The sequence below is a fragment of the Alternaria metachromatica genome (assembly GCF_023757995.1).
Source record: "Alternaria metachromatica strain BMP 0045 chromosome Unknown scaffold_4, whole genome shotgun sequence".
In the NCBI taxonomy this organism is placed as follows: domain Eukaryota; kingdom Fungi; phylum Ascomycota; class Dothideomycetes; order Pleosporales; family Pleosporaceae; genus Alternaria; species Alternaria metachromatica.
This window is the reverse complement of record NW_026055495.1, coordinates 684,810-708,786: the sequence shown is the minus strand read 5'-3', so window position 1 is coordinate 708,786 and position 23,977 is coordinate 684,810. Positions and strand designations below refer to the sequence as shown.

At 52.1% G+C, this 23,977-nt stretch overlaps 7 protein-coding genes across 7 annotated transcripts; 5 read left to right on the top strand and 2 right to left on the bottom strand.

Annotated features, from left to right (window-relative positions):
• Window positions 1-40: 40 nt before the first annotated feature.
• Window positions 41-1,217, bottom strand: TVP38 (Tlg2-vesicle protein; the record flags this gene model as incomplete). The annotated part of the gene is made up of 4 exons (XM_049329543.1): window positions 41-633; window positions 690-876; window positions 937-1,010; window positions 1,070-1,217. 4 exons carry the CDS (start codon window positions 1,215-1,217, stop codon window positions 41-43), a joined length of 1,002 nt encoding a protein of 333 aa, XP_049191222.1.
• Window positions 1,218-3,813: 2,596 nt separating this feature from the next.
• On the top strand, window positions 3,814-5,202 carry J4E83_002598 (uncharacterized protein; the record flags this gene model as incomplete). Its single annotated transcript, XM_049329542.1, has 2 exons — window positions 3,814-3,860; window positions 4,035-5,202. The coding sequence occupies 2 exons, from the start codon at window positions 3,814-3,816 to the stop codon at window positions 5,200-5,202; spliced, it is 1,215 nt and encodes a 404-aa protein (XP_049191221.1).
• Window positions 5,203-7,098: 1,896 nt separating this feature from the next.
• J4E83_002597 (uncharacterized protein) lies at window positions 7,099-11,159 on the top strand (the record flags this gene model as incomplete). The annotated part of the gene is made up of 3 exons (XM_049329541.1): window positions 7,099-7,872; window positions 7,923-10,315; window positions 10,370-11,159. 3 exons carry the CDS (start codon window positions 7,099-7,101, stop codon window positions 11,157-11,159), a joined length of 3,957 nt encoding a protein of 1,318 aa, XP_049191220.1.
• A 256-nt stretch (window positions 11,160-11,415) lies between these two features.
• On the top strand, window positions 11,416-12,571 carry J4E83_002596 (uncharacterized protein; the record flags this gene model as incomplete). Its single annotated transcript, XM_049329540.1, has 3 exons — window positions 11,416-11,475; window positions 11,522-11,977; window positions 12,143-12,571. The coding sequence occupies 3 exons, from the start codon at window positions 11,416-11,418 to the stop codon at window positions 12,569-12,571; spliced, it is 945 nt and encodes a 314-aa protein (XP_049191219.1).
• Window positions 12,572-13,800: 1,229 nt separating this feature from the next.
• Window positions 13,801-15,753, top strand: J4E83_002595 (uncharacterized protein; the record flags this gene model as incomplete). Its single annotated transcript, XM_049329539.1, has 4 exons — window positions 13,801-14,161; window positions 14,210-14,612; window positions 14,661-14,889; window positions 14,941-15,753. 4 exons carry the CDS (start codon window positions 13,801-13,803, stop codon window positions 15,751-15,753), a joined length of 1,806 nt encoding a protein of 601 aa, XP_049191218.1.
• Window positions 15,754-17,989: 2,236 nt separating this feature from the next.
• Window positions 17,990-18,427, top strand: J4E83_002594 (uncharacterized protein; the record flags this gene model as incomplete). The annotated part of the gene is made up of 1 exon (XM_049329538.1): window positions 17,990-18,427. The coding sequence occupies one exon, from the start codon at window positions 17,990-17,992 to the stop codon at window positions 18,425-18,427; it is 438 nt and encodes a 145-aa protein (XP_049191217.1).
• Window positions 18,428-21,394: 2,967 nt separating this feature from the next.
• J4E83_002593 (uncharacterized protein) lies at window positions 21,395-23,116 on the bottom strand (the record flags this gene model as incomplete). Its single annotated transcript, XM_049329537.1, has 2 exons — window positions 21,395-22,565; window positions 22,632-23,116. The coding sequence occupies 2 exons, from the start codon at window positions 23,114-23,116 to the stop codon at window positions 21,395-21,397; spliced, it is 1,656 nt and encodes a 551-aa protein (XP_049191216.1).
• Window positions 23,117-23,977: the final 861 nt, after the last annotated feature.

Here is a 23,977-nt window from a genome sequence, read left to right as displayed (position 1 = left end):
GAATATAACAGTCTATGTATGATACAATCAACAATTACGCTCAGAGCATTCTGGTGGGTTGCGTGGGCTGCATGGCCCACTCCGGAGGGTCCTCGTCGTATCTCCTCTCCGTTGGTCGGTTGACTTGCGTTGGTTGCATAGATGACCAGATCGGAGGCCCCTCGTCGTATTGCGTATCGAACGCACGTTCAACATTTGGTACCAGCTCGACGGCTTCGGCCTTCTTGACCCTTCTGAGCTCTTGCTCCTCCAAGAGTGTCTTCTTTACCACGCGCATCTTCATGTAGATCCAGATACCCATGGCAATGGTGATGATAAAGATAGCGCCGAACATGACCGTCTTGATTACGTCGTCGTTGCTCTCCTGTAGGAGCAGTACACCGAGATAGACGAGGAAAATTTGCTTGGGCAGAGAAAGGAAAGTAGCGACGACAAAATGCCAGAACTTGACGTCGCAGGTTGAAAATACGGCGGTGGAAAAATGCGCTGGAATGGCGGACAGACGGATGACGAGCACGATGGTGAAGCCACCGTCACGCGTTAGACGGGCCATGGCACCGTAGTTTAGATTGGTGCGCTCCAGTTTGAGAGCCTTGGAGCGGAAGGCGTATTTGAAAGCGTACCATGTGCCGACTGATTATGATGTTAGTATGCATTGCATGCAGTTGTAATGATATGGTAAGGCTTACCTTCGCCAATGAATGTGCCTGCTGCAACGATGGCGAACCCGATCCACAGGCCATAGACGACACCACACAACAGCGCAATGATCTCATGACCGAACAAAGGAGGGAAAGAAATAATGATAAGAATAGCAATGGGGATTAGCCATCCTGCTGGTAGGTCTCGCACTTTCTCGGACCACGGCCGTAATTTCTGCACAGACACCGTTAGCCACGTGTTCGTCGGCCCCAAGGCAAAACACCGAAGACTCACCTCAACGACGGCGTCGTGTTTTATCGTGATGATAACGGTCAAGATACTGATAACGATGAACAATATGTGCCATGCTATATGCTGAGTCAGCCAAAAATGTTCCGTGGTCGCATGGGCGGCGGCGTGGTCTTACGGATGTACTTGGGGGCGAGAAAGAATCTTTTCCAGTCAAACTTCTGGTACTCTGTTTCTTCTGGCGGGCCTTGCGACTTCTTTTTCTTTGGTGCTCCGTCCATCATGCCCGACATTTCAATGTCGCTTTCACGTTTGCGGAACCACATCGCGGAGGTTTAGAATGTGCTGGCGGGTTCCCGCGGAGGAGTCGCCGTGTTAGGAGGCCAGGTTGGGGCGTGACTGCTGCGCGTCCAGGGTCCAAGCGCAAAACGAAAGTGAGGTCGTGAGAATGCGTTATCGCTATCGCCCAACGACGTATGGGGAGCGCAGGTGGTGAGAAGGAACGCTGGGCAAAAGTAGGTCGGCGGTGCGGTTGCAGTGGGTGTTGGTGGCGCGCAGCAGGAAAGGGGAGTGATGTATCAAGCTTCGCAGTGAAACCGGCATAGCCACATCCGCGTAATCCAAGCTCCGGCCAATGGCGACGCGCCAGACGTTGCTATGTGAGACACTGGCGCGGGAGATCGGCGCTTGCTTCCTGGCGCCAGTTTTAAAACCTATCACAGTTTCGCCTGGTTTGCGCATCATTCGATAGGATCGGCACGGGAAATTTGTTGGTCTTGGAGTTGTCCTCCAAGGTTCAGTGTGCATCACCGTTGCAAACTCGATACCCGAAGCGCTGGACAGATCGGGGGGTGAGTCTCGGCAGGGGTCTTCCAGAGGCTGATCGTATAAAGTGGGCGGTGCATGCAGCGCGTCAGCCTCGTTCTCGTTCTCGTTTGGTGTCAGCTCAGACGAAAGGAAAGGCAATATTATATTCAGGTAGCGCCGTTGATCGCTATACATACACGCATCATCAACGTGGATGACCGTTGGAATATGTGGAGATCCCGGCGCGACGCGAGATGCCGCCGTGGCACTCATAGTCGATCGGGTTCAAAGGCATACATAACATGACAGATGCAGCCATGGACAAAGGGTGTTTTCTTCTCAGGCCGAAACGTGATCACGTGTTCACCAATTGAGTCATGCACATGGGCAGGAAGGTGCCCAGGTGGCATCATGATGGTTCTAGCGGCTTGGTCAAAAGGTCCGAAAGTGGAAGGATCTATTGATACGCTTTCCGGCAAACTAAGATGTTTTCACCCCAAACGTTCGTCGACACGAGGCTGCAAGACACGAATCGCCATGAGCGTCATCCGGAGTTCTCACGCCTCCCGTTTCCATCATCATGGCACGTTCCGTGCGTCCTACAGGGCTTTATTCTTCCATTTACCTGAACCGGTGAGCGGCTCTCATGTCTACGAGACGCTTAGGCAGCCACTCATCGTTCTTATCTTCTTCTTTGACATCTAGCTATCTCTCCCTGTTGCGCGTTAGATACTGGAGCGTTTCCGACCAGACTTTTGACTTACGGTTGAAAGCTTTCGCGGCGCGATGATACAGTAAGAGTTCTGCATTATCTATGATGCTCGTCAGTTCTTGATCAAAATGTTTACAACTACCGCGAGATTAGCCCTACTCACATGTATATCATAGGTTCCTGCCCCGAATTTGATCCTCAGAAGTGCTGCCAACTTCGCAGGGTCGATGTTACTCCCCGATATCGATTGCGCATCTTCAAGGTCCGACAGATCATCGTCCTCGTCGTAATCTCTTATCGAAGGCCTTGATACCTTCACGTATGCGATTGGTTTGGATGTTGACATTGATGTCGCTTTGATACTCTTTTCAGTGGTAAGAGAGGAGACTTGGAGAAAGCTGTTGTCTTTTTCTTCTCCACCTCGCGAAGGACGTCACCAGGGTATTTACACACATGTCGTGAGGTTGCGAGCAGGCTGAAGGGCGCGTGCATTACCTTAATTCAGCTGCGGCTGTGCATGTGCCCACAAACTTCAACGAGCTCTCATAGGCAGCGAACGTCAGCCCGCCAGTGCTGCGCCATGCACTTCGGGATGTCATCCCAAACAGCTCACCGGCTGAGACATTGTGGAACCAATCAGTTGCATCCGGCTAAGATAGGTCGGCAGTGAGGCAGCCACATCTTACAACCTCAGGCACTGGACTCGAAGACGGGCGATTACCACAAAGGACTGACCGCTCAGCCTTGTGCGGCTCAAGGTCCTCCATGAGGCATCCCTTATAACAATGCGATACGCCCTAGGGGCTGTCTCGAAACTCAGACAGTTGTCTTTGTGCAGTGGACAATGCCTCCCTCGTTCGACATGCGCGTGTTCAGGGCAGACGCCCCGCCAAACAAGGCGCGTCGGAGTCCGGTCAAAGGCCCCGCCCCTCTAAGCCTACGGGGCACAGAACAACGTACGGCTCAACCCGAAACCCACAACTTGCAACCGCCGAATGAAGCAAGAGAGGGTGTATTCATACCAAATCAGTTGGTGTCTGACGTGTTGGTACCTGGTTCGCGGCTTCCCGTTCTGGGATCTGGGCACATCTCGCCACCACCTGCCAATCGACTCGATTCAAGCGCTCACTGCCTGAGCGACGATGGTCTTAGACCAAATCAGCATCCAATAGTCTCATACACCACGCCACGTCGTGACTCTTTCCTTAGGTCATCGGACGGTAGCGTACATGATGACGACAGCCCCCGGTCCTTGCGTAAGTCACAATCACCAGATTGTGACTCGCATGCCATCGACTCGCACGCAGAAAGAATCGCGTGGCCGACTGCGCAGTATCGTGGCTCACCAGCCTCATCCATAACATGGATTGATCACCATCCAACAGGGGTCTCCTTGCCCGGCCATGACACAGAAGCTGGAGCAGAGGATGCACAATGGGAAAGTGACGAGGTATGCTTCATCATGAGAGACTATAGCCGAGCTTTTCTGATCAGAGTCCCTTCAGCCTACCTCACTCGGCCATTCCCGGTCGTTCTCAGAGGAGTCATGGGATCCTGTGCGCGCCTACACGTCGTCACTAGGTCCTCCGGCTTGTCGGAACCTTTTGATCTCACCGAAACTAAGCGTCACAAATATCTCAGACGCTGGTGATCAGCAGCAATTGCGTGAAGAGCGCAATCTTTCGCCCCCAGAAGTCTCATTCGACGAGGACCTAGCGCAGTCATTAGCCTCGTTGCCACCCCTAGGCGATAGGTATGAGCTACAACAAGAGATCATGGATGCGCGTCTGAGTACACGAGACAACGAGGGCCAGATCGAGACATTCATTCCCAAGGCCAAATTGCGTCATGTGATAACGGTCGACGCTGTAACGCGAGAACTAACTAGGACTGCGACGCAATCCACGGTGCGGCTTTCATCCGAAGAAATACAGTCTTACGCAAGGATAGTGTGCACAGAAAGTGAGGATGAAAGGCAAAAGGGAACCACCAAAATCACGACGTTCCGCAAAATATTTGCACTCTTGGTGCTAATCGAAGCTGTTTCTTCGATCGTGGACTTCGTGAGAGAGGGAGTCACGGATCAGGATCTACCCCTCGTGAAACATGACGGAACCGGCGAATTGTATCGCAAAGGCGGTCAGATCTGTGTTCCTCGTGGTTGCTTCAAGGAGTGGTCACCCTTGAAGCTTGAGAACTTCCAACGCTATCAGTGGTGGCTACTTGCGACATACTTTTCGCCACCCGACGACGACGGAGTAGTAAAGAACTACAAACTTCAAGACCAGCACATCCTCCCTTTCCTCACCCCGGGCAATGCCTTGAGTCAGTCTGTTGACAAGACTGGTGGCTACGGGAAAGTGATCATGGTGAAGATACCCTCCGATCACCACAATTTCAGTGATAAGCGGCTTTGCGAGCGCGGCTTCGCCGTCAAACAACAAGTTCACGACGAAAATCGCGACGCTTACAAGAGAGAAATAGAGATACTGATGAAGTTCAGTGGCGGGCGAAGTCATCCACACATAGTCTCCTTGCTTGCAACTTATGAACAGTTCAACAGATTCAATCTGATCTTCTACCGCGCGGAAGGCGATCTATTCGACTATTGGAAGAAGCTCAAACCATACCCGGTCCTTCATCACAACAATGTCAACTGGTTTGCCAAGCAGTGTAGCGGGCTTGTCGAGGGCCTGTCGAAACTTCACAAGCTACTATCGTTCACCAAACCTCAGCTCAAGATCGAGGAAGAGCAATCAGAATACTCATACGGTACGTCACTTCGGAAATAGCGAAAGAGCCGAAGACAACTGCTTTGTTGCCACTTTGTGGGCATTGCTTCGCTTAACAGCACCCTTTATTGAGCTAACGTATTGCAGAAATTAACGGGAGTATTTCAACTCCGTTGGAAAAGAGTGTGAGATTTGCGCCAATAATTGATCGTGTCGACACGGGCTCGTCGATGCTTTCGAATGGTGTAAAAGAGCGTCCGACGAGCCCACTCAGATCCCACTACGAATTTGGCGATCACAGCCTGCCCTCGCTTAGCCATCAGCTCAACCACTCTAGCAATGCACGAAAGAAAGTATACGGCCGCCATGGGGACATTAACCCCAGCAATATCCTTTGGTATGACGACGGCGATAGCGATGACGATGGTTGTACATTGCAGGGGACGCTCAAAATCACCGACTTCGGACAAGCAGAGATACATTCATTGCAGAGCAAGACTGATCGTCGGGAACGGCCCAACACGATGACATACCGACCACCCGAATGCGATCTGCCTGACGCGTACATGCGGCAGTCTTACGATATCTGGTGTTTGGGCTGCGTTTACCTTGAGTTCGTAACGTGGTTGCTAGGGGGCCGTGAGCTCGTGAAAAGATTCAAACGGTCACGGTCAATGACCGACTACTTTCTTCGATTTACGACTATTGATACATTCTATGAAGTGGAGAAGGACCCTGAACTTCCTGGAATACGAGCCAAGGTCAATCCGAGAGTCACTGCCGTAGGTTACATTCTTCGACGACATGGCACACCACTAACAACATGAAATAGTTCATCGATGAGCTACATCGACACCCAAACTGTACCCTTTACCTGCACGATGTACTGAATTTGATTCAGTTTGACATGCTGGTAGTTGACTCGATGGAGCGCAAGTCTTGCATATATGTGTGGCAATCGCTAGACGCGCTGTACGACAGGTGTCGTCGCAATGCGGATTATGCGACGATGAGCAACCCTTGGTGCAACATGAGGCGTACTGATTCCTCTGTTCAGCAATATGTAACGTCAGCACTGGAGGAGGCCATACAAGACGATCCACCAAGTCCAAGGTCAGAAGCTCCAGCAGTACAACCGATCACATCGAGAAGGAGACGCTTGAGCCGTATACCCAGACTCAAGTCTCCTTTGGTCGCATAACCTCGAATGGATTGATTGAGACCATCGTTGTGCTGGGCCGGTTGATGAGCAAGAAGCAGGCTATGAGTCGTGATTTTGAACGAGAGTTTTTCCTACTGAGCAAGCTTTGGGGACTTGGAACTAATCTGGAGGTGTTTTGCGCATCGAATTTCCTTGCTATAGCGGTCTGAGCTAGCTGCACATCATCCTGGCTTCGGCAAAGTACTGAGAGAATCCAGGTATTCGCGGTTCATGTCGCGCGGCTATGCAACGACGACGAGCCCGTCGATCACTGCGTGTGCGATTACGAGCGGTGTGCACAATTGCTTTTTCATCCTCTCCCACGTAGGCGTTCATGCGCTTCAGGGAACAGGTGGGGTCCACCTGCACCTCGCCTGTGGGGTCCAATATTAACTGCGTCCTTTCGACGCTTCGGGCCATGTTGCCGTCTTTCGCAGCTGAGCTGAACATCGTTCACAAGGCTGAGCGTCACCCACGGCATCAACATCCCGAGGCTTGTACTCTGATTTGATCATCTTAGCAATGTGGCGCACATCCATCACAAATCGGACTTCAGCTTGCAGGCGGCTCTGCAGATTAACCGCATGTCATAAGGTGTTACATGTGTCCGTGAAACCTGGCTTTGCCAACCCCTACGATTGACCTTGGAAGACCGCGATCTCGTCCCAGCCAGCAAACTTTCCGAAGATTAGCATACTCCGTTTGCGCATGTCCAGGACAGACTTGAAGGGACACACGTGAATCGTACCAGCGCGATGCTTGCCCAACTTGCCCTGGTCTTGGCCGTTTTCGTCATTGGCTATCTGGTGCGGGGAACCAAAGCGCGCGCGGTCCAGCCGACCCGACCCGAGAACCTAGCCAACAACCAGGAGAAACACATCGAAGCACCTACTCTAGCGCACGAATTGAGCGACGATGACCTAGACGACTACAATTTGCCTGCGATATCAGGTTCTGATCTAGTCGGCACTATACTCGGACGATGTGTATTAGCAACGTTCCACGACCCAGACCGCCAGTACCTGCCAGAGAATGCGATCAAAGAGGTCGTCGTCCAAGCAGCGATCGAACAAGAGCTGGACAAGATCGAGGTATACTCAAAAGATCTCGCTGCTAAATGGGATCGCCGACGTCGGTCTGAACTTGCAACATGGATCCGTCAGAAGGCTCCAAAGCTGTTTGTTATCACCATACAATGCGACTTCGATCCATCTCGTCTTCTGCTAGCTATGGCTATATTTCGAAAATGCCGATTTACGGACAAAAGTTTACCAGTGGTTGACAAACCGACGAGTCAGGATGTGTTCTCTTCGCAGGTCTGGAGTGAACTCAAAATCCTTAACTTTCGAGATAATCAGTGGAAGTGCTTAGCTCCAGTCTTCGTGCAACGAAAGTACGGCTACGACCTGAAAGCGCAATGCATATTCCCATTCACTTCAGATGGGGCAGTTCCAAAGGACGGCGCTTTCAGTTCGGTATATCGAGTCACTATACACAAAGATCACCATGAATATCCTGAGATACAACAGGTGCGTTGCCAGTAATATGACCTGCTTCAGTCCGCTAAATCTCTGAACAGGTGGCTCTTAAGGAGCTGAAAGTGCCGCAAGGAGGAGAACAAGCTGCCGGAACTGACAGGGCATGGAATTTCGAAGCTACTGCTCTTGAAGCTATTAGGAAGCTCAATCATGACCACATCGTGAAATGCATAGCGGCTATACGAAGAGGTCACAGCCGCTACTTCATGTTTCCCTGGGCTGATGGGGATAGCTTACGTGATTTTTGGGACCACACGCTACGAGAGGCTCCAAACGCTTGTATCATCGAACACACCATCGTTCAGCTCAGAGGTATTGTCGACGCCTTGGACCGACTACATAATTTTGACGGCGGGCGTCCAGAACATGATAGCGGAGCCAATGGCTTGACGATACGAGTGAACGACCCAACCGTTGTGGAATCGCATCTGAGCGGCGGAAGTGATGCCGGTAGCGAGAACGGGCTTGACAATGAGGTAGACGACTACAAGAACGCGGGAAATGCGGAGTCCATTAGGCATGGCGATCTGAAGCCGGAGAACATCCTACGGTTCCTTACTAACGGATCTAAGTCTGGCCTTGGGACTCTGAAGATCGCAGACATGGGTTTGGCTAAGCGGCATGTAGTGGCGACGCAAGAACGAGGAAAGGCAACAAGCACCAGGTACGGTACCCGACGGTACGAAGCGCCAGAAACCGTTACTGGGGAAAACGCACGCTCCCGACTCTACGACATCTGGTCGATGGGATGCATCACGTTCGAGTTCATCATCTGGATCCTGTATGGCAATGACGAATTAAACAACTTCTACAAACAGATCGAGGGGAATGCACAACAGATTTGTCAGTATTACGAAGTCTTGGATGCGAGCGAACCGGAAAGTGCTAGAGTTCACCCTGTTGTCCTGAAGTGGATGGACCATATTCAGAACAAAGATCCGGAATGTTCAGCAGGGCGCATCTCGGCGACGAAAGACTTGCTCAGGATTGTACGCGAGATGCTACTAGTCGTCAATTTGCCACCCAATAGGAAGAGTGGGACTCTGAGTGGCCGGCCTCTGCTTCCTCCAGCACTCGGTCAATCTATCACACGCTATCGAGCTACGGCCGCGCAGTTTCGGGACGAACTTGATGTCATATTGAGGAAGCAGAATATGTCCGGTTATATGTTCACCGGTAAAGACCGCACCAACGTCAGAACGCCAACCTTCACGGCCCCAATGCTATCGCCCAACAGTGCCAATCTCCCGTTGAACAACCTGCCGCCATCAGGGTCACTCAAAAGTGGAGTGCTTGGTAAACCTATCGGCGCTGACTACACCCTTCCGCCTCTCAAAGACTGGGAGTTTCAGATCGATAACAACTTCGCTGAAAAAGTCGTCGCAAGTACCGGCATACAAGAATTCATACCACAGACACGCTTCCAACATCGACTCTGTGGCTCATGCTCGGCGCAAGATTTCCTAAAAGGCGGTTTCAGCATCGAAGAGCGGGTGTCAACATTGGAAGATCGTGCGCCGGAATGTGATCTGTGCAGAATGCTGTATGAAGTTCACAACCAAGCCGAAGAGCCCAAAGGAGACCGGGCGGTATTCCAGCGAGACCAATCAAATATCATCATGACAGGCGACTCGTATCCTGTTCTTTCTCTGATCAGAAGCCCAGAAACAGATCTCCCGTGTCCAATCCAGATTGGCTTCCCAGAGCTCCCAGAAGCTGGATCGGACGCGTTCTTCAGCATCATAAAGCTGTGGCTCAAAGATTGCGATACGAATCACGCAGGATGTAAGGGGCTATCCCATAGCTTGCCGACCAGACTCCTCGACGTGGGCACTATCGGTACGCCTATGCTGCGCCTCCTCGAGACGAAGCGAGAGCACATCCCGAGCAAACAGTACATCGCACTGTCACATCCCTGGGGAGACACCTCGAAGTACACACCGTTTTGTACTCTGCCAGAGAACCTAGAGCAATACCTTGAAGCCATTCCCGAAGGTGAGCTCCCAGCAACCTTTCATGACGCCGTCAAATGCACACGGAAGATTGGCATCCGCTATTTGTGGGTAGATTCGCTCTGCATCATCCAAGGTGAACACGGAGATTTCAACGAGGAATCTAAGAATATGGAGGCAGTCTTTAGTGGAGCATATTGTGTACTCGCTGCAAGCCGAGCAAGCAACCAAGGTGATGGGTTTCTTGATTCCAGGCCACAGCGGGAGTATATTACTATTCAGCGAGACAACGAAAAGCCCTTCTTCGTCTGCAAGACTATCGATAACTTCAGTAAAGATGTCATCGAGGGGTCTTTGAACAAGAGAGGTTGGGTGTTGCAAGAGCGCGCGCTGGCACGACGGACCATCTACTTCACGGAGAACCAGACATACTTCGAGTGCGGCCAAGGTGTTCGATGCGAAACCCTGGCCAAACTGCATAAGTAAGTCATGACAAGACATATCGCTTGCTCAATCATCACTAACCCAAAGCCTAGCAATATGGCCGATTTCCTTGGTGACCCAAACTTCCCCAACAAGGCCATGCGGGCCAACCGCGCACGGAAGATTGCTTACTTTCAAGGCCTCTACAAGCAATACTCTCGTCTCGACTTCACGCGCTACTCCGACCGTCCTTTTGCCATTGCGGGTCTCGAGAAGCGTCTACAAAGTGCTTTCAACACAAAAGGAGCGTTTGGCATCTTTGACGATGGCGACAAAGAAGACGGCGGACTATTCCATCGGAGTCTCTTGTGGCAACGCGGCGAAGAAAACGGGGATCTTCCGAATATGCCCACGATTGAGTTCCCACCAGCGCGCAAGTTGAAAGTCCCAAGCTGGTCCTGGATGGCGTACCGAGGTGGTATAGACTACATCGATCCGCCTTTCGACCAAGCAGACTGGGAGCGCACCGAGATAATCCCGCCTTGGACTCGTGGTGGCAACAAACATTCCACGACAGACACCAGTCCGCAGGAGGACGAAATCGCCATCATAGCTCGGGTCCGCGACTTTAAAGTAGCGGGGAGATTGCCAGAGGAGGTCAAGATAACGTATGATGCTGAGAGGACAAGCGCGAGCGACGGTCAAGTCACTCAGTGTGTCATTGTCGCGAAAATGAAGGGCGGAAGCTCGAATCTGCTGAGGCGATACTACGTCTTGCTTGTCACAGCGACGCAGGGGACGACGGGGAGGGGCGAGAGGAGGTATAGGAGAGTCGGAGCAGGGTTCATGTTGGGAAAGTACATCTCATTGGATGGGGAGGGTATCGCGGCGAGAATCGTTTGATGAAGTTAGTCGTCTGTTGCGCGAAATGGGAGTGCATGTTGGAATCGGCTGTATCAACCTTGTCGCGTGATCACGTGAGCTGCCTCCCCGCCTTAATTCGTGCGGCGCGGACTGATGCCTGGAGGACGCCTTAACCAATGACGATAACAACATCACGACGCGAGCCATGCCGCCAATACACCAAGGGACGGCAGCTAAAGACTGCCCTCCTACTGGAATCACTTGATCTTTCTCTTCGTCTCCTCATCGTCGCATCATGGCCGAAGCAGCAACACCTTCGAACCCGGAACAAGTCGCGCACGATGACCTTTGCCCCGTAAGCGCAACACGCAAAATCGCGTATCTTTGCTAACAGACTCCAGATATGTCAGCTCCTCCTCTTCACGCCCGTGAAAACCCAGTGCAACCATCTGCTATGCGCGTCCTGCATGGCACAATGGTCCGACACCTCCAACACGTATTCCATCGAACCCTCCAGTTGGGACGTGAACCTCGAAGACTTCGATCCGAACTACGATCCAACGTACGACCTCGAGTGCAACTGTCCCATGTGCAGGACGCGTACTGCCGCAACTCCGGATAACGCGTTGGCAAGACAGTTAGAACAGAAATATCCTATCACGTATGCTGAAAGGCGTGTTGAAGAGGAAGAGGAGAGGGGGTCACGTATCGGACGTGATGGCTTTGAGGGCGTCATGATGCTCATAGGGAATAAGCATAGGCTTATTAGGAATGCTGGTGACGATAACGAGCATGACTGGACGTTCTTTGTGCGCACGTCGAGGCCGGATTTGATTAAGGAAGTGCATATTTATCTGGTATGTTCTCAGTTCCTGTTTCGTCTCAGCCAAGGGGTGGCTCAATACACGACTGCTCGATGCGGATGATAGCCTCATGGGAGTCCAAGAAGATCACGGAGGCGTGCAATTCGAAACACCTGCGCGCAGCCCACTTCCTATCGTTACAGAGCTAACACATGATAGCATCCAACATTTCGACGATCCCACGTCATCATCCGAAAGCCGCCTTATGAGTACGAAGCTCGAGGCTGGGGAACCTTCGTCATTCGTACCGAGATCGTACTCAAGCAGCCGTATAACTGGATTATCGATAATGCTGGCACCAGGCAGCAGGCTCTCGAGCTGGAATGGCCCCTCAACTTTGAAAGGGAAGGTAGACAGGGCAGAGTGAGAGCCAAAGTGAACAGACTTGATGCTGCAGCCAACAGCACCGGTCGCGTGTTACGTTCCAGGCGTCCACCTCCAAGTACACCCGTTCCGGATGATGACGATGACGAGCTCGACGACGATTACGAGGCCGCCCAAAACGAAGACGAAGACGACGATGAGAGCTCATCAGATGAGGACTTTGAGGAGGGAGCCAGTGAATACGTTGAACCGGCACGAAGATAGCAACCGTGGACGCCAAAATATCTCCAGCAAGGGCTTTGCGACGTCTTAAATTCGATCACGAACGCTTGCCGATCATCTTCTCGAAATAGCCAACTCAGTGGCAAAGCTCCTCTTTCGGTCACTGAGCTGCGGATATGCATATCTTTGGGCGAAAGGAATCTAATGATTCAAATGTGCTGAAACTGTGCAGGCATTTTGAGACGCGACTTGCTAATAATCGCCGAATTGAATAACATTAACCTCTACAACCTTTACTGCCATCTGGGTAACCACATGGAACGATAGGCGCTTGTGCATGTACTAGTCTGGAAGGGCGTGGTTCGCTGTTCGCATCTCATTCGCTCTTCCCGGCACTTGCGCTGGCATAGTCTTCCAAATCGAGACCTCACCAGCCAGCTGAATGGCTTGGCATGCTACAGCAACATGTGCACTATCTTGGCAAATGTCAGCAGGCTCGAAGTAGGGACAGTGTTCGGCGAATGAACGAATGCTCAGCCTGGTCCGCAGCATCTTGCGAGACCGAAGACTTGTGCACACTGAGCTTATTTGAAAGCTTGGCGGCGCATGCTGGTACGTCCGACATTGGCAGTCATCCTGGCAGATCGGCACGGCTCAATGCTCCTGCACCGCTCACACCGACGCCATGGTTGGCTTTACCGATCTCCGATACACAGAGGTGTATCGTGCAACAACCACCATGCAGCAGATCTGCAAGGCTCACGGCAGACGGCGCTTCCTTGCCAACAGCTAACGACGCCTCCGTAGTGCAAGCTTCAAGAATAGTCTTCGGATCACACAACCTCTCCTGGCATGCATTCGCTCTTATGCAAGCCTCTCCGTTGACACAACGCGGTTTCCGTTGCCTGCGCCCCACTGGTATTGTTTCTAGAAGCGTGATACCAGGACCTAACGGCCCCCCAGATACACAGATCTAAACGATCGTTCGGTATAGATGGCTCACTTAAGCTTTCTACCACAGCAATGCTACTCTTAAATTGGCCATGTTACGGGGCGAAGGCTTACCACATACAACGATGGCCTTACTGCTACCCGTCGTCGATTACGGACCGACGCGATCTGACCAGATGTTTCACCGTCACGAAGCAACATCCTCGTAGCTGGCGTCTTGTATATATGTTCAGGTGTTGTAGCTGCCTTGTTGCTCAGCTCTCTCATCAATTCAGTCATACCACCACCCACGATCATCAGTTTCTTCCATTTGTATCATCATGGATCTAGCACGTTATTTCAGTTTACGACGGAAGACTACCGGCAGTCACAACAGTACTCACGCAGCGCACGGAAAGGACAGGACTTATCTGCCCCTACTTGCAAGTCCCATCAACGAAGATGTCCTCGAAGTGGTATCGGGTAACTCTTCAGATTTGGAGAAAGTCAACACCCACACAAGCACACTCGACGGTTCGAACGAAACGACTACATTTGCTGGGAATGGCAGAACAAGTCGCGGAAACATCATCGTTTACAAACAACATACCGAAGCCAGCACGATCGAGCTCTTCTACGATCTTTTCTTCGTTGCGAATCTTGCGTACTTTACAGCTATGCATCAGCATACCGATGCAGAATGTATGTACAGCTCTTACATCTTGGATGCACTAGCTAACAGACTACTAGCACTCATCAACTACATCAAGCTCTTCACACTGATGTGGTTTACCTGGCTAAGCGTCACACTTTTTGACGTGCGCTTCAGCATCGACTGCGTATGGAACCGCTTTCACAAAGCCATACAGTTCGGCATCTTCACGGGCTTTGTGTATGCCGGCCCAGTTTTCGACAAGTACAGCACCAGTGGTGTCGAGAAATCGTACCGAAACTTTGCTATCGTACTCGTCATCGGCAGAATCGCAATTGCTGTTCAATACGCTGTGGTTATGTGGCAAGGCCGCATGTTCCGTCAGACCTTGATTCCATTAGGGCTCAGTGCAGGTGTACATGCTGCTGCAGCGATATGCTATGCCGTTACCATGGTTGTATTTCCCAAGGGCCGTGTTGGTCTTGAGGAACAACTCGCATGGTATGTAATGTACTCCGCCTTCGGTTTCTAGACTAACAGAATGCGTAGGGTCATCATATCCATCATTGAAGGTCTTCTCATCTTTCTTATCGCCATGATATGGCGCATCATCAGTTTCAAATACACTCATCTAGCGGAGCGGCTGCAACTCCTGACGCTCATCATCATTGGGGAGGGTATCATCGGAATGGTCAAGAGCGTGGCATGTATCACCAAAAGCCAGACGAGCAACAACATGAGTGAAATTGGAACTGTCATCGCGGCCATTCTTCTCTTGGTATGCAAACAAACCCCGTATTCCAACAGCAATACTAATTTGAGACGTTAGTATCTCCTCTGGATGCTATACTTCGACCAGCTTTCCCATGACCGCTTCGGAACCGTGCGCCAACAAGTATGGGCTCTGCTACACTATCCACTGCATTCGGCAATCCTCCTCTGCGTCGAAGGAAACACCTCTCTCATCGTGTGGAACTCAGCCGTGCAAGCTCTCAAGTGGATTTGGTCTTTCAAGCCCGAGAACTACTACGATCCAGCCAATGGTTACTCCGACACCAGCAGCTACATCGACTACCTCAACCAGAGCATGAACGCTATCAACGGGAGATTCAAGAGCAAAGCCTGGAACACTACATACAACTGGAACACGAACTTCACTGCAATCGAGAATTACACTGCCACATACGGCTTCAAATCAGACGAATGGAACAATCGAACCGGCGACGTCACCCGTCATATGTTCGACAGGGCGCAAGTCTTCGTGTACGAGGCACATTATGAATCTCTGGCGAAGCTCAACGCCGTTGCCGCGACTACAGCTAGTCCGCGGAACAAGCTAGACGCCGTTTCTGATGTCTTCAACACCACTACCATGCAGTTCTTCATCGGCGCAGGTTGTCTATTGTTGGTGCTCGCGATCATGTACTGGTTCAACAAGATCCACAAGACGAAGTATGAGTTTGGCGAGATCATCAACAGAGTTGTTGTCGGCTTTACGCTTATTATACTCGGAATCTCTGTCGTCATTGCGGACAAGACCACCAGTGGTTTCAAGTTCAAGGGGAGTCATTGGATGATTCCCATGGTGGTGCTGTTCTTTGCTGCAGGTAAGTGTCCTCCACATTTGTTATCGAAAGACTGAGACCATATGCTAACTTCTTTGCCAGTACTGTTTTTTGACAACATCTTACTTATCATCGCACAATACACCAGCCGCCATCCCCGTCACTCGCACAACCGCGATATCTCATGGGGTAACAGGACCCTGAACAACGATAGCGACGACAATGAAACTGGTGGTCTCATGTCAAAATACCCCAGCCGTGCACCAAGCCCCGGCGGCACACCCAAAGGCGCGCCTCGCAGCCGAAGCCACACACCAACACCTCCCTTGAACAGAGTTCAAACCGCGTACACGCCATTCGCAGACTCGCCGCCCCAACCCCGCGACTTTGTCACAGGTCCATCAAACGGCAAGGCTAGGATGCTCAGTCACAGTCCTGGCCCAGCGGTTGACAGTGAAGCCACAATCCAAGACGAAGGCAATCACGCAGGACATGGCCGCGGCAGGGCCAACACGGCTGACTTCTCGTACGAAAACACGCCTACCAGTGCTTTACCCAGGAATCAAGGGCTAGGCATTGGTATCACGGTTCAGCGAGCCAGTACACCCAGCTTGTACGGTAACAATCACCAGAATGGTGACTTGAGAGAGAAGGCTACCTGGAAGAGCTTGGGCGTTATGACTGAAAATGATTATGAAGGGAGGGGATATGGTGATGCTGGATTGCAGCAACCGATGCGTGCAAGGGCTGTTAGCTTTGAGGATCATGGGCCTGGCGCTTGATCATCTCTACTGACATGGCATACGTCGCGCAAATGTGGTGGATGAATTGATAGTTTAGCGTGCATTTTGTCGGTGTTCTGTACTCTTGGAATTCCAGTCGCAGCGCCTTGCGACCTCTCGTACTGTTGCCTGGCTTCTTGAAGTTGTTTGTCGCATAGAAAGTGTAGATGGTGGTTGTCTGTTACTTCTAGACCTCTTATTTTCTCGCAGTCATGTACTTCATGAAGCCAGCAGCACACTTCCGCGTTAGGAAGAAGCAATAGTTCTGGAATGAATATCACACCATAACAGCTCTATTACCCAAATATTCCATCGCACCACACGAATCATCTCATTCCATTAGGTACTCACCTTCCTCTCGCATCGTAACTCCAATCTCCACATCCCATACTCTCGACCAGCCACAGGCACGCTTTCTGCCCGGGCACCAATCACGACACGAGGCTAAACAGCTAGCGACGCAAGGCTGCAGATGCGGGGCAACCCTTAACGCTTACCTCGCCCCTCAGCAAGGCAGCCTACTTGCTGCTGGCTGCGGCGCAGTGCGGATCACAAGGCGTAGACTTGGTAAGACCCCGAGGACGGCTACTGGTTGTAAGCATCATCATCCAACTCTATTCCTTCTTCCCCTGTTACACGACGTCTGTACACGGAACCGTTATTGTTGTACGAGCGCTTGCAAGTGCGAGTATTTTTGTTGCGGACGGCACGGCATAAGATTTGCAGTAAGGAAGAGCGGTAAGGGACTGTGCGAAAAAGAGGCTTGGCACCGATTTTACGTTCAGCGGGTTTACGAGGATACGACGCGAAGTGCCGAGGTTCATCGCGCAACGTGGTTTTCGCGACGTGTGGTTTAACGCAGGGGAACTTTGCTGGCGACGACAGACGAACTGAGCAGGAAGTTTCAATTGAGTCGAGGACGGATTGCGCAACGTTCTGATTCTTGTTGCGCGTGCTGTGCGGATCGCAGAGCCAGGAGTGTGGGAAAGTCGTCATACTCGGGCAAAGGACGCGACAGAAAGGGGCGGAGGCGATTCAAATTGATATTGAAGTAGCGATCGAAGGGAGCCAAGAGACGTGAATGGGAAGAAGTAGGAGTCGTTACTTCCATTGCGACACAGCTGCGTCAAGACACCTACAAACGAAGAGGAACCTTGGAAGGGAAGCCCCGGACAAAGACAGCAACCACGACGACAACGACGCGAATCCCGCAGGACACCGTCGATCCACCATATCGAAGCTTCTCACGAAACTTGCTCGTGGCTAGGAATCTGCAGCATCGTATCGCCATTGCTGCCGCCACTCAAACTTATTCTTATCTTCAAACCTCACCTGCATCACCGCGCCCGCCAGACTTTCACCAAAGGACACGACCAAACCCATCGCCATGCTCTTAACAATGTCAACTACACACCCGCGCACAAATGAGTTGCTATCTCTACTTTCGCATTGGCATGTCCGCAAGGCCGAAACAACATTTCTCAAGCGCCTCAGCATGCGCGGCTTAGAAGTCGTCGCACTCGCAGCAGCCATGCTCTTCGTTCCACTTACCATGCACCGCGCGGTACAAGGCCTAGACGAGATATACGAATTACTAGGACGAAGAGCGCAATCACCGTACGCGACGACCTCATGGATGAGCATCGCCGCCGCTGCGACTATGCTACTAGGATGGCACATCTGGCTCGGTCGAATGAGTTACAGAACCATTCTAGAAGCGGGATCGATACCTTTGGAAACAACTAGTACCACGGAAGAAAAGGAGTACCTGAAAGAGAAGAAGGCGCAAGAAGAACGGATATCGTGGGGTCGTATACTCAGCCGCCTCGTCATACCTTGTCTACTTCTTACACTGGGTTCGCACTTCGTTTTCGAAATCTTCACGCGCATCAAGGATCCCAGACCGCGGATTACGCTGAATACTGTGGATATGCAGGAAGCTATAGGGCAGCTGTATGGGTTTCGATGAGGAACAATGTGTCGATGTAAGACATCATAGTGTGATTGGCTAGTACAGAAGGAAGGTGCAGGTACGGCATGCAAACTTCCAGAAAATACCAACGGCGGACATATCAAAGCCCGGACGTCAACACCATACTGCAACGAGCACCCCGGAGTTTCACACCCAACCCACCGCCCGCGGTGAAAGATAAACACCTCAACACCCGGTGGTTCGTCTCGTCTTACGAGTACGTACCCCAGGATATACTTCGGCACAACTCCGGTCCCACACCACGCCGCAGTCTCACCCATACCCTACGACATTTCTCTCCGCATGATGTCATGTCGAAGACGACTTTCTTGTCCCGTTCATATACCCCAGACTCGGCCTTATTGTTTACGTTGCGCAAGGTATTGCGACGAGTGGGAAAGGGCGTGGCTTCGTTGGGCATCCAGCCAATGTTCTTGGCTAGAGCGCACGTGGACGCAAGCGAAGCTGGTGTGCGTGGAGGTATTCGGCCCGATGTTCGGGGGGCGAAGTTGGATGAAGGGCCGAGTGGGCTGACGGGCCGGATGGGGTGTTAGCGCGGTTGGTTGCACGTGGTGAGGCTGAGGAAATGGGGATGAGGTCGTGACATGCAGGCAATAGCACTCGGAGAGATAGCAGTGCGATACATGTGTTTTTCTGACGAGGCTGGTGTATATCAATCAATTGTTGGGGGCATGGCTATGATACTGGTATCGCACGGAATGTCAAGCGAGAGGGTGGCATAGCTTGCGAGTAGGCAAAGATATCTGTGCTTCATGACAAGGCGTAAGATGGTAGACGTCGGATTGGTAGAAACATTGTTATCAAGCTTGACGTGTGATTCTTATGCGGTCTACGGAAGTGATTTTGAAGATAATCTGATCATCCATCCCTGAATTGATGAAGACTGTCTACAGGATTTCTGCGGACTTGATCGCACATGGCTTCATCAATCTTATAGGGCGAGACCGAACGAGCTATCAATCTATAGACAAGCATTTAATTCAGCCCGTGTACAGTCTGGCATGCTTCGCATTCTACGCCGGGTCAAAAATCTCAGGGCCGCTATACTCACAGGTACACTACTACTACTGTCCACCCATCTTCATATGGAGGATGACAGCACCGGTGGATCTAGACAAACCATCCTACGTCAGATCGCCACGGAGATATCTTGAGCCGCAAGCGTACCGCATACGAACCGCGGTAGCGTACCGTAAGACTCCAGTGGTACCCTTCCACATGACGGGCGTCTGGCTCGCGCGACAGCGCAACGTCAGAAACGTGTACCGTACCACGGTCTCGGGGGTAATGATAGATAGCGCATGTCTAGCGATGATCACATGTGTCAATTCCACACTGGGCGTTTCTCCGCCAAGTAAGCATGTCTGGATGTTGCGCTTTCACAAGGGATGTGTTTTCCGACGGGGAAGGACCGCGTTGTTCGGTCTATCAGCTGCAATGGTCAGTACGCGACAACTGCTCCATATTACCTCTTTCTGCGATGTGATCCAGTATCCCACGTTGATACCAAGAGATAGAGCGTCCAAGAGCTGTATCGCGGTTCCGCAGTCTTAGATGAAGCTTGGTCTTCAGCCATACATTTCCCGTAAATCCAATAACATGATCAGTCCACGATGTGAACAATGCGGGGAAAGATGGAGCCGTCTGGCAATCCCGGTTAGACAATCAACAGGTTATCAATTGCGGAGAAGGTCCTGCAAGGTACGGACATCGAGCCAAAACGACGTGAACCAGCATGAATAGTGTGTTCGCGGCAGTGGGAGGTTCCAATGCATCAACCCGGAGGCGTGGTGTAGACGGGATCGCGGTGCGCCACCAGCGGTACCGGGATGCTGGCGACGGGATCAGTTGAACGTTTTGGGATGTAAAGAGCGATGTTATATATCGCGCACCGACGCGAACATGGCTGGAGATGGCCTGAGGTGTTGTCTTCCCTTAGTCGAAGGTCCGAGATAAGCTCAATGGTGTTGCAGCGTTCGAGGCACGGTCACTTAGATGCGCATAGGATCTATGATCCGAGCGAATCGGTGGCTGTCTGCATCGAGAACCCAAGTTTTCCCGCGGTCTTTTGTCAAGGATGTCTACAGCCGCGCCGAAAGTTTGGCGATAAGACATGTAAGACATTATGCCCACCTCACGACCGAGTTCCTGGGTCTCAAGGCCTCAGATTCGGCCTGTAAACATTGACCAACCTTTGATGCAGGCGACTGCGTGCATGGGTGTTGGTGAACTGATACGGGTTGATAGTGGCGTACGCGGGGGCTGACGCGAGGCGCATCGAGGCAGATATGGTGGGCTGGCGCGCATCGCAACAATAGCGGAGAAACTTTCGGAAAGCATTGCCAAGCGCTGTAGTTTGTCTGTTCGATGCACACATGGGAAAATCGGGCGACTCTTCGGAGGCCAGATAGATGAAGTGGAAGCTGCAGATATCTTGCTCTATTCAATCCACGCAGGCGAAATGCCGATCGACGTTAAGAGGTAATTGCGACCGTGCCTTAGTGAGACAAAGCAACTATCGTCTCGGACCGTATGATGCTAGGTAAGCCTGTGCGTGACAACAGACGTACCGCCAGAATTGCCAATAATAGTAGTGTCGCGTGGGAGGCCTCGTACGGATGTGTCGCATTGGATAGTCGTCTTAGCAGTGTCGCTTAGGCTATTGCAGCGGATGCCACAATTAAGACATCACAGTCGAAGCTCAATGCATACTGTCGCTTGGGTATCTTTCTCCGCCTCGCTATTTGTCGCATGTGTATAGCGGAGGTCGGTCATCATTCGCAAGGCGCTGTTGCTCGAGATTCGCAGAATGAATGGGTATTGATTTATGTAAAAGCGCAGCCAGTGCTCATAGGCTTCTGGCGATAGAAAATCTATCCAATGACGTTAGATCATGGCAGAACATCTCTGCTATACAGGTTTCGCTGTTTCGCTTGAAGCAATTCAAACAGCACGCTTGTCCACGGGGACGTTGCGCTTCAGTCCGATGAGCTGAAGCATCTCGGTCCAGAAGCCTACAGGCGGTGTGATGAAGGAGGCCTCGTAGGCGTCGATGAGAGGAGCATCCCAGACAAGGTCAACCTCATGCGGCTTCAGCCACTTCGTCCTCTTGAGGACCTTCCAGAACACGAACAGGATCGGAGCAACACCAACCATGGTGTAGTATGTGAAGAAAGACTCGATGGAGAATTCTCCCACAAAGGTGCTGTAACCGTACACGAATACAACGCAAATTTCGAAGCATAGCGCGAACCAGGTACCGTAGGGCTGGAAGTAACCACAGTAAGGGAGGGTCTTACGGTCGAGACCCTGGACCTTGCAAGCCTTGTAGAATGCGAGGTAGGTACCGCACATGACGATGTAGTTGATGATACCTCCGGCGGTGATGATGTTGACGAGCCAGGTCAGGACCTTGGCGGAGTCGGAAGACAGCTGGAGGAAGGACAGGAACGGGAAGATCATGACTACCGCAAAGCAGTAGATAGGAACACCGTTCTTGGTGCACTTGCGCAGGAACTTAGGAGCGCGGCCCTCGATCGCGAGCGAGTACAGACTGCGAGTCGCACAGTACGTGTACGTGTTTCCGGCAGAGAAGATACTGGTGATCAACAGGGCGTTGACGAGATGGGGAAGGCCACCAATGTTGAGGTTCTTCATGGCGATGACGTAGGGAGATGCGGCAGCGCTGCTCTCTCCTGCCTCCAAGACACTGACGAGCTCTGGGTCATTGTAGGCTAGAACAACGCCAACGCAAAGAGCGCCGAGGATGAAGAAGGCACCGAATCGAAAGTAAACTGTCTTGAATGCAGTCTTGATGTAGGCACGTGGGCGCTTGGCTTCACCGGAGACCATGGAAATGTACTCAGGACCAACAATGCAGAAGGAGGCAGCCCAAAGGGAGCCGAGGAAGCCTTCGAAACGATCGAGGGAGCTGCCGCCGGGCATTGGGCCCGGGTCGCGCCAGTGTCGGAAACCGTAAGCATCCTTCTGGGGGTTACCTCCGACCATGGTGATGAAGGTGAAGCAGTAGAGGATCAGGATCAGCAGAACCTTGCCTCCAGAGAGCCAGAATTCAGCTTCACCGTAAGCCTTTACAGCCAGAATGTTGCAAGCACTAGAGGCGATTAGTTCTTGTCCCTTACATAGGATACTACCCTTAGGGCAAACTGGTAGGTCTTACGCGTATAGGACAATGACGCCCGCACAGACAGCAGCGACTGGAATGTCATCTCTCCAGAACCGCAACACAATGTTAAGGGCCGTGATCTCGAACGGGATCAGCAGAGCCTCGTAGAAGAAGAAGTTCCAGCCAGCCATAAAGCCTAGGGACTCATCAACCCATTTTCCAGCCATTCGAATGAAGCCTCCGGAGACAGGCATGAAACTGGCCATCTCGGCCATGGCGTTGTTCACGAGAGCGATGATGCAAGAGTATCCAGTGTATGCGAGGAGTAGACCGAGGGGGCCGCCCTTGTTGAGAGCACCACCGATTGACACAAACAGAGCAGTACCAATGGAACCACCAATAGCGATGAGCTGAATTTGACGGTTACCAAGGTGACGCTGCAGGTCGTCGGAGTTGTCGGTCATCTGGCCATGTTGGATATCGTCACCAGGATACGCCTCGCGGACGTACTCTCCAGAATACTTCTTTTCTTCGGCCATGGTTGTAATGGGGGGTTTGTCGCTTTAGGCAGAAAGGGAATTGTCGCAAGGGAGTATTGTCGCGTATGGAAAGTCGCTTTGGTATGGGTTTTGTCGCTCTGGAGTCGACGCTTGGGGGAGGGATCGACTATCAGTCGCGTGGGGGAGCAGCAAAAGCTACGACAAAATGAGTTGCACTGGAAGCCAGTGAACGGAAGGAAGGCTACAACTTGGTAGAGGAAGTGAGATTGACCTTGGTCGGAGCCAGGACCCTGGGGGTGAAGGGCGCGGTACTTATACGGAGGACAGGCGCGGCACACCCAGTGTGCCCTGTCTGTGGATCCTCTCGGTGGTGAGCGCTGCGATGCCACTACGAGTCCAAAGAGGTTTGGTGGGGCGCTAGGCGACCGGCGACGACTAACGCCCTGGGGCGTAGTCCATGTACCGCAATTCTGGGCATGGGATTCGACGGTACAGAGTTTTCAACCCACCCCGGCTGCACTGCTGCGTAGCGACCCCGCTCGTTTTGTCGCACGCGAATGGAGATGCGCCTTCCCTCAGTAGCGGCGTCGACGGCACCACCCTACTGCGCCGGCCTGGCCAAGCCTGGCTCAGCGACGCAGCGGAAACACCTTGTTCGCCCATGGGCAAGCGCGCCTGGGTTAAGCACTGGGGTGGGCGACCAGGGCCCAGGTCCCTCGCCGTTCAAAGACAGTTAAGGGAACGTAATCCAGCGTGGCGGGCCTCCGGTGCTGGCGAGTGGCTGCATGCGAGCATGGCGATGCGAACAACAGGTAGCGGGCCATTTGTCACACCAAGCTCGTGGGTTTCTGGGGTCGGGCGCGATTGCTTCTGGCGTGGCGCTTTGCGGCTGACAGCTCG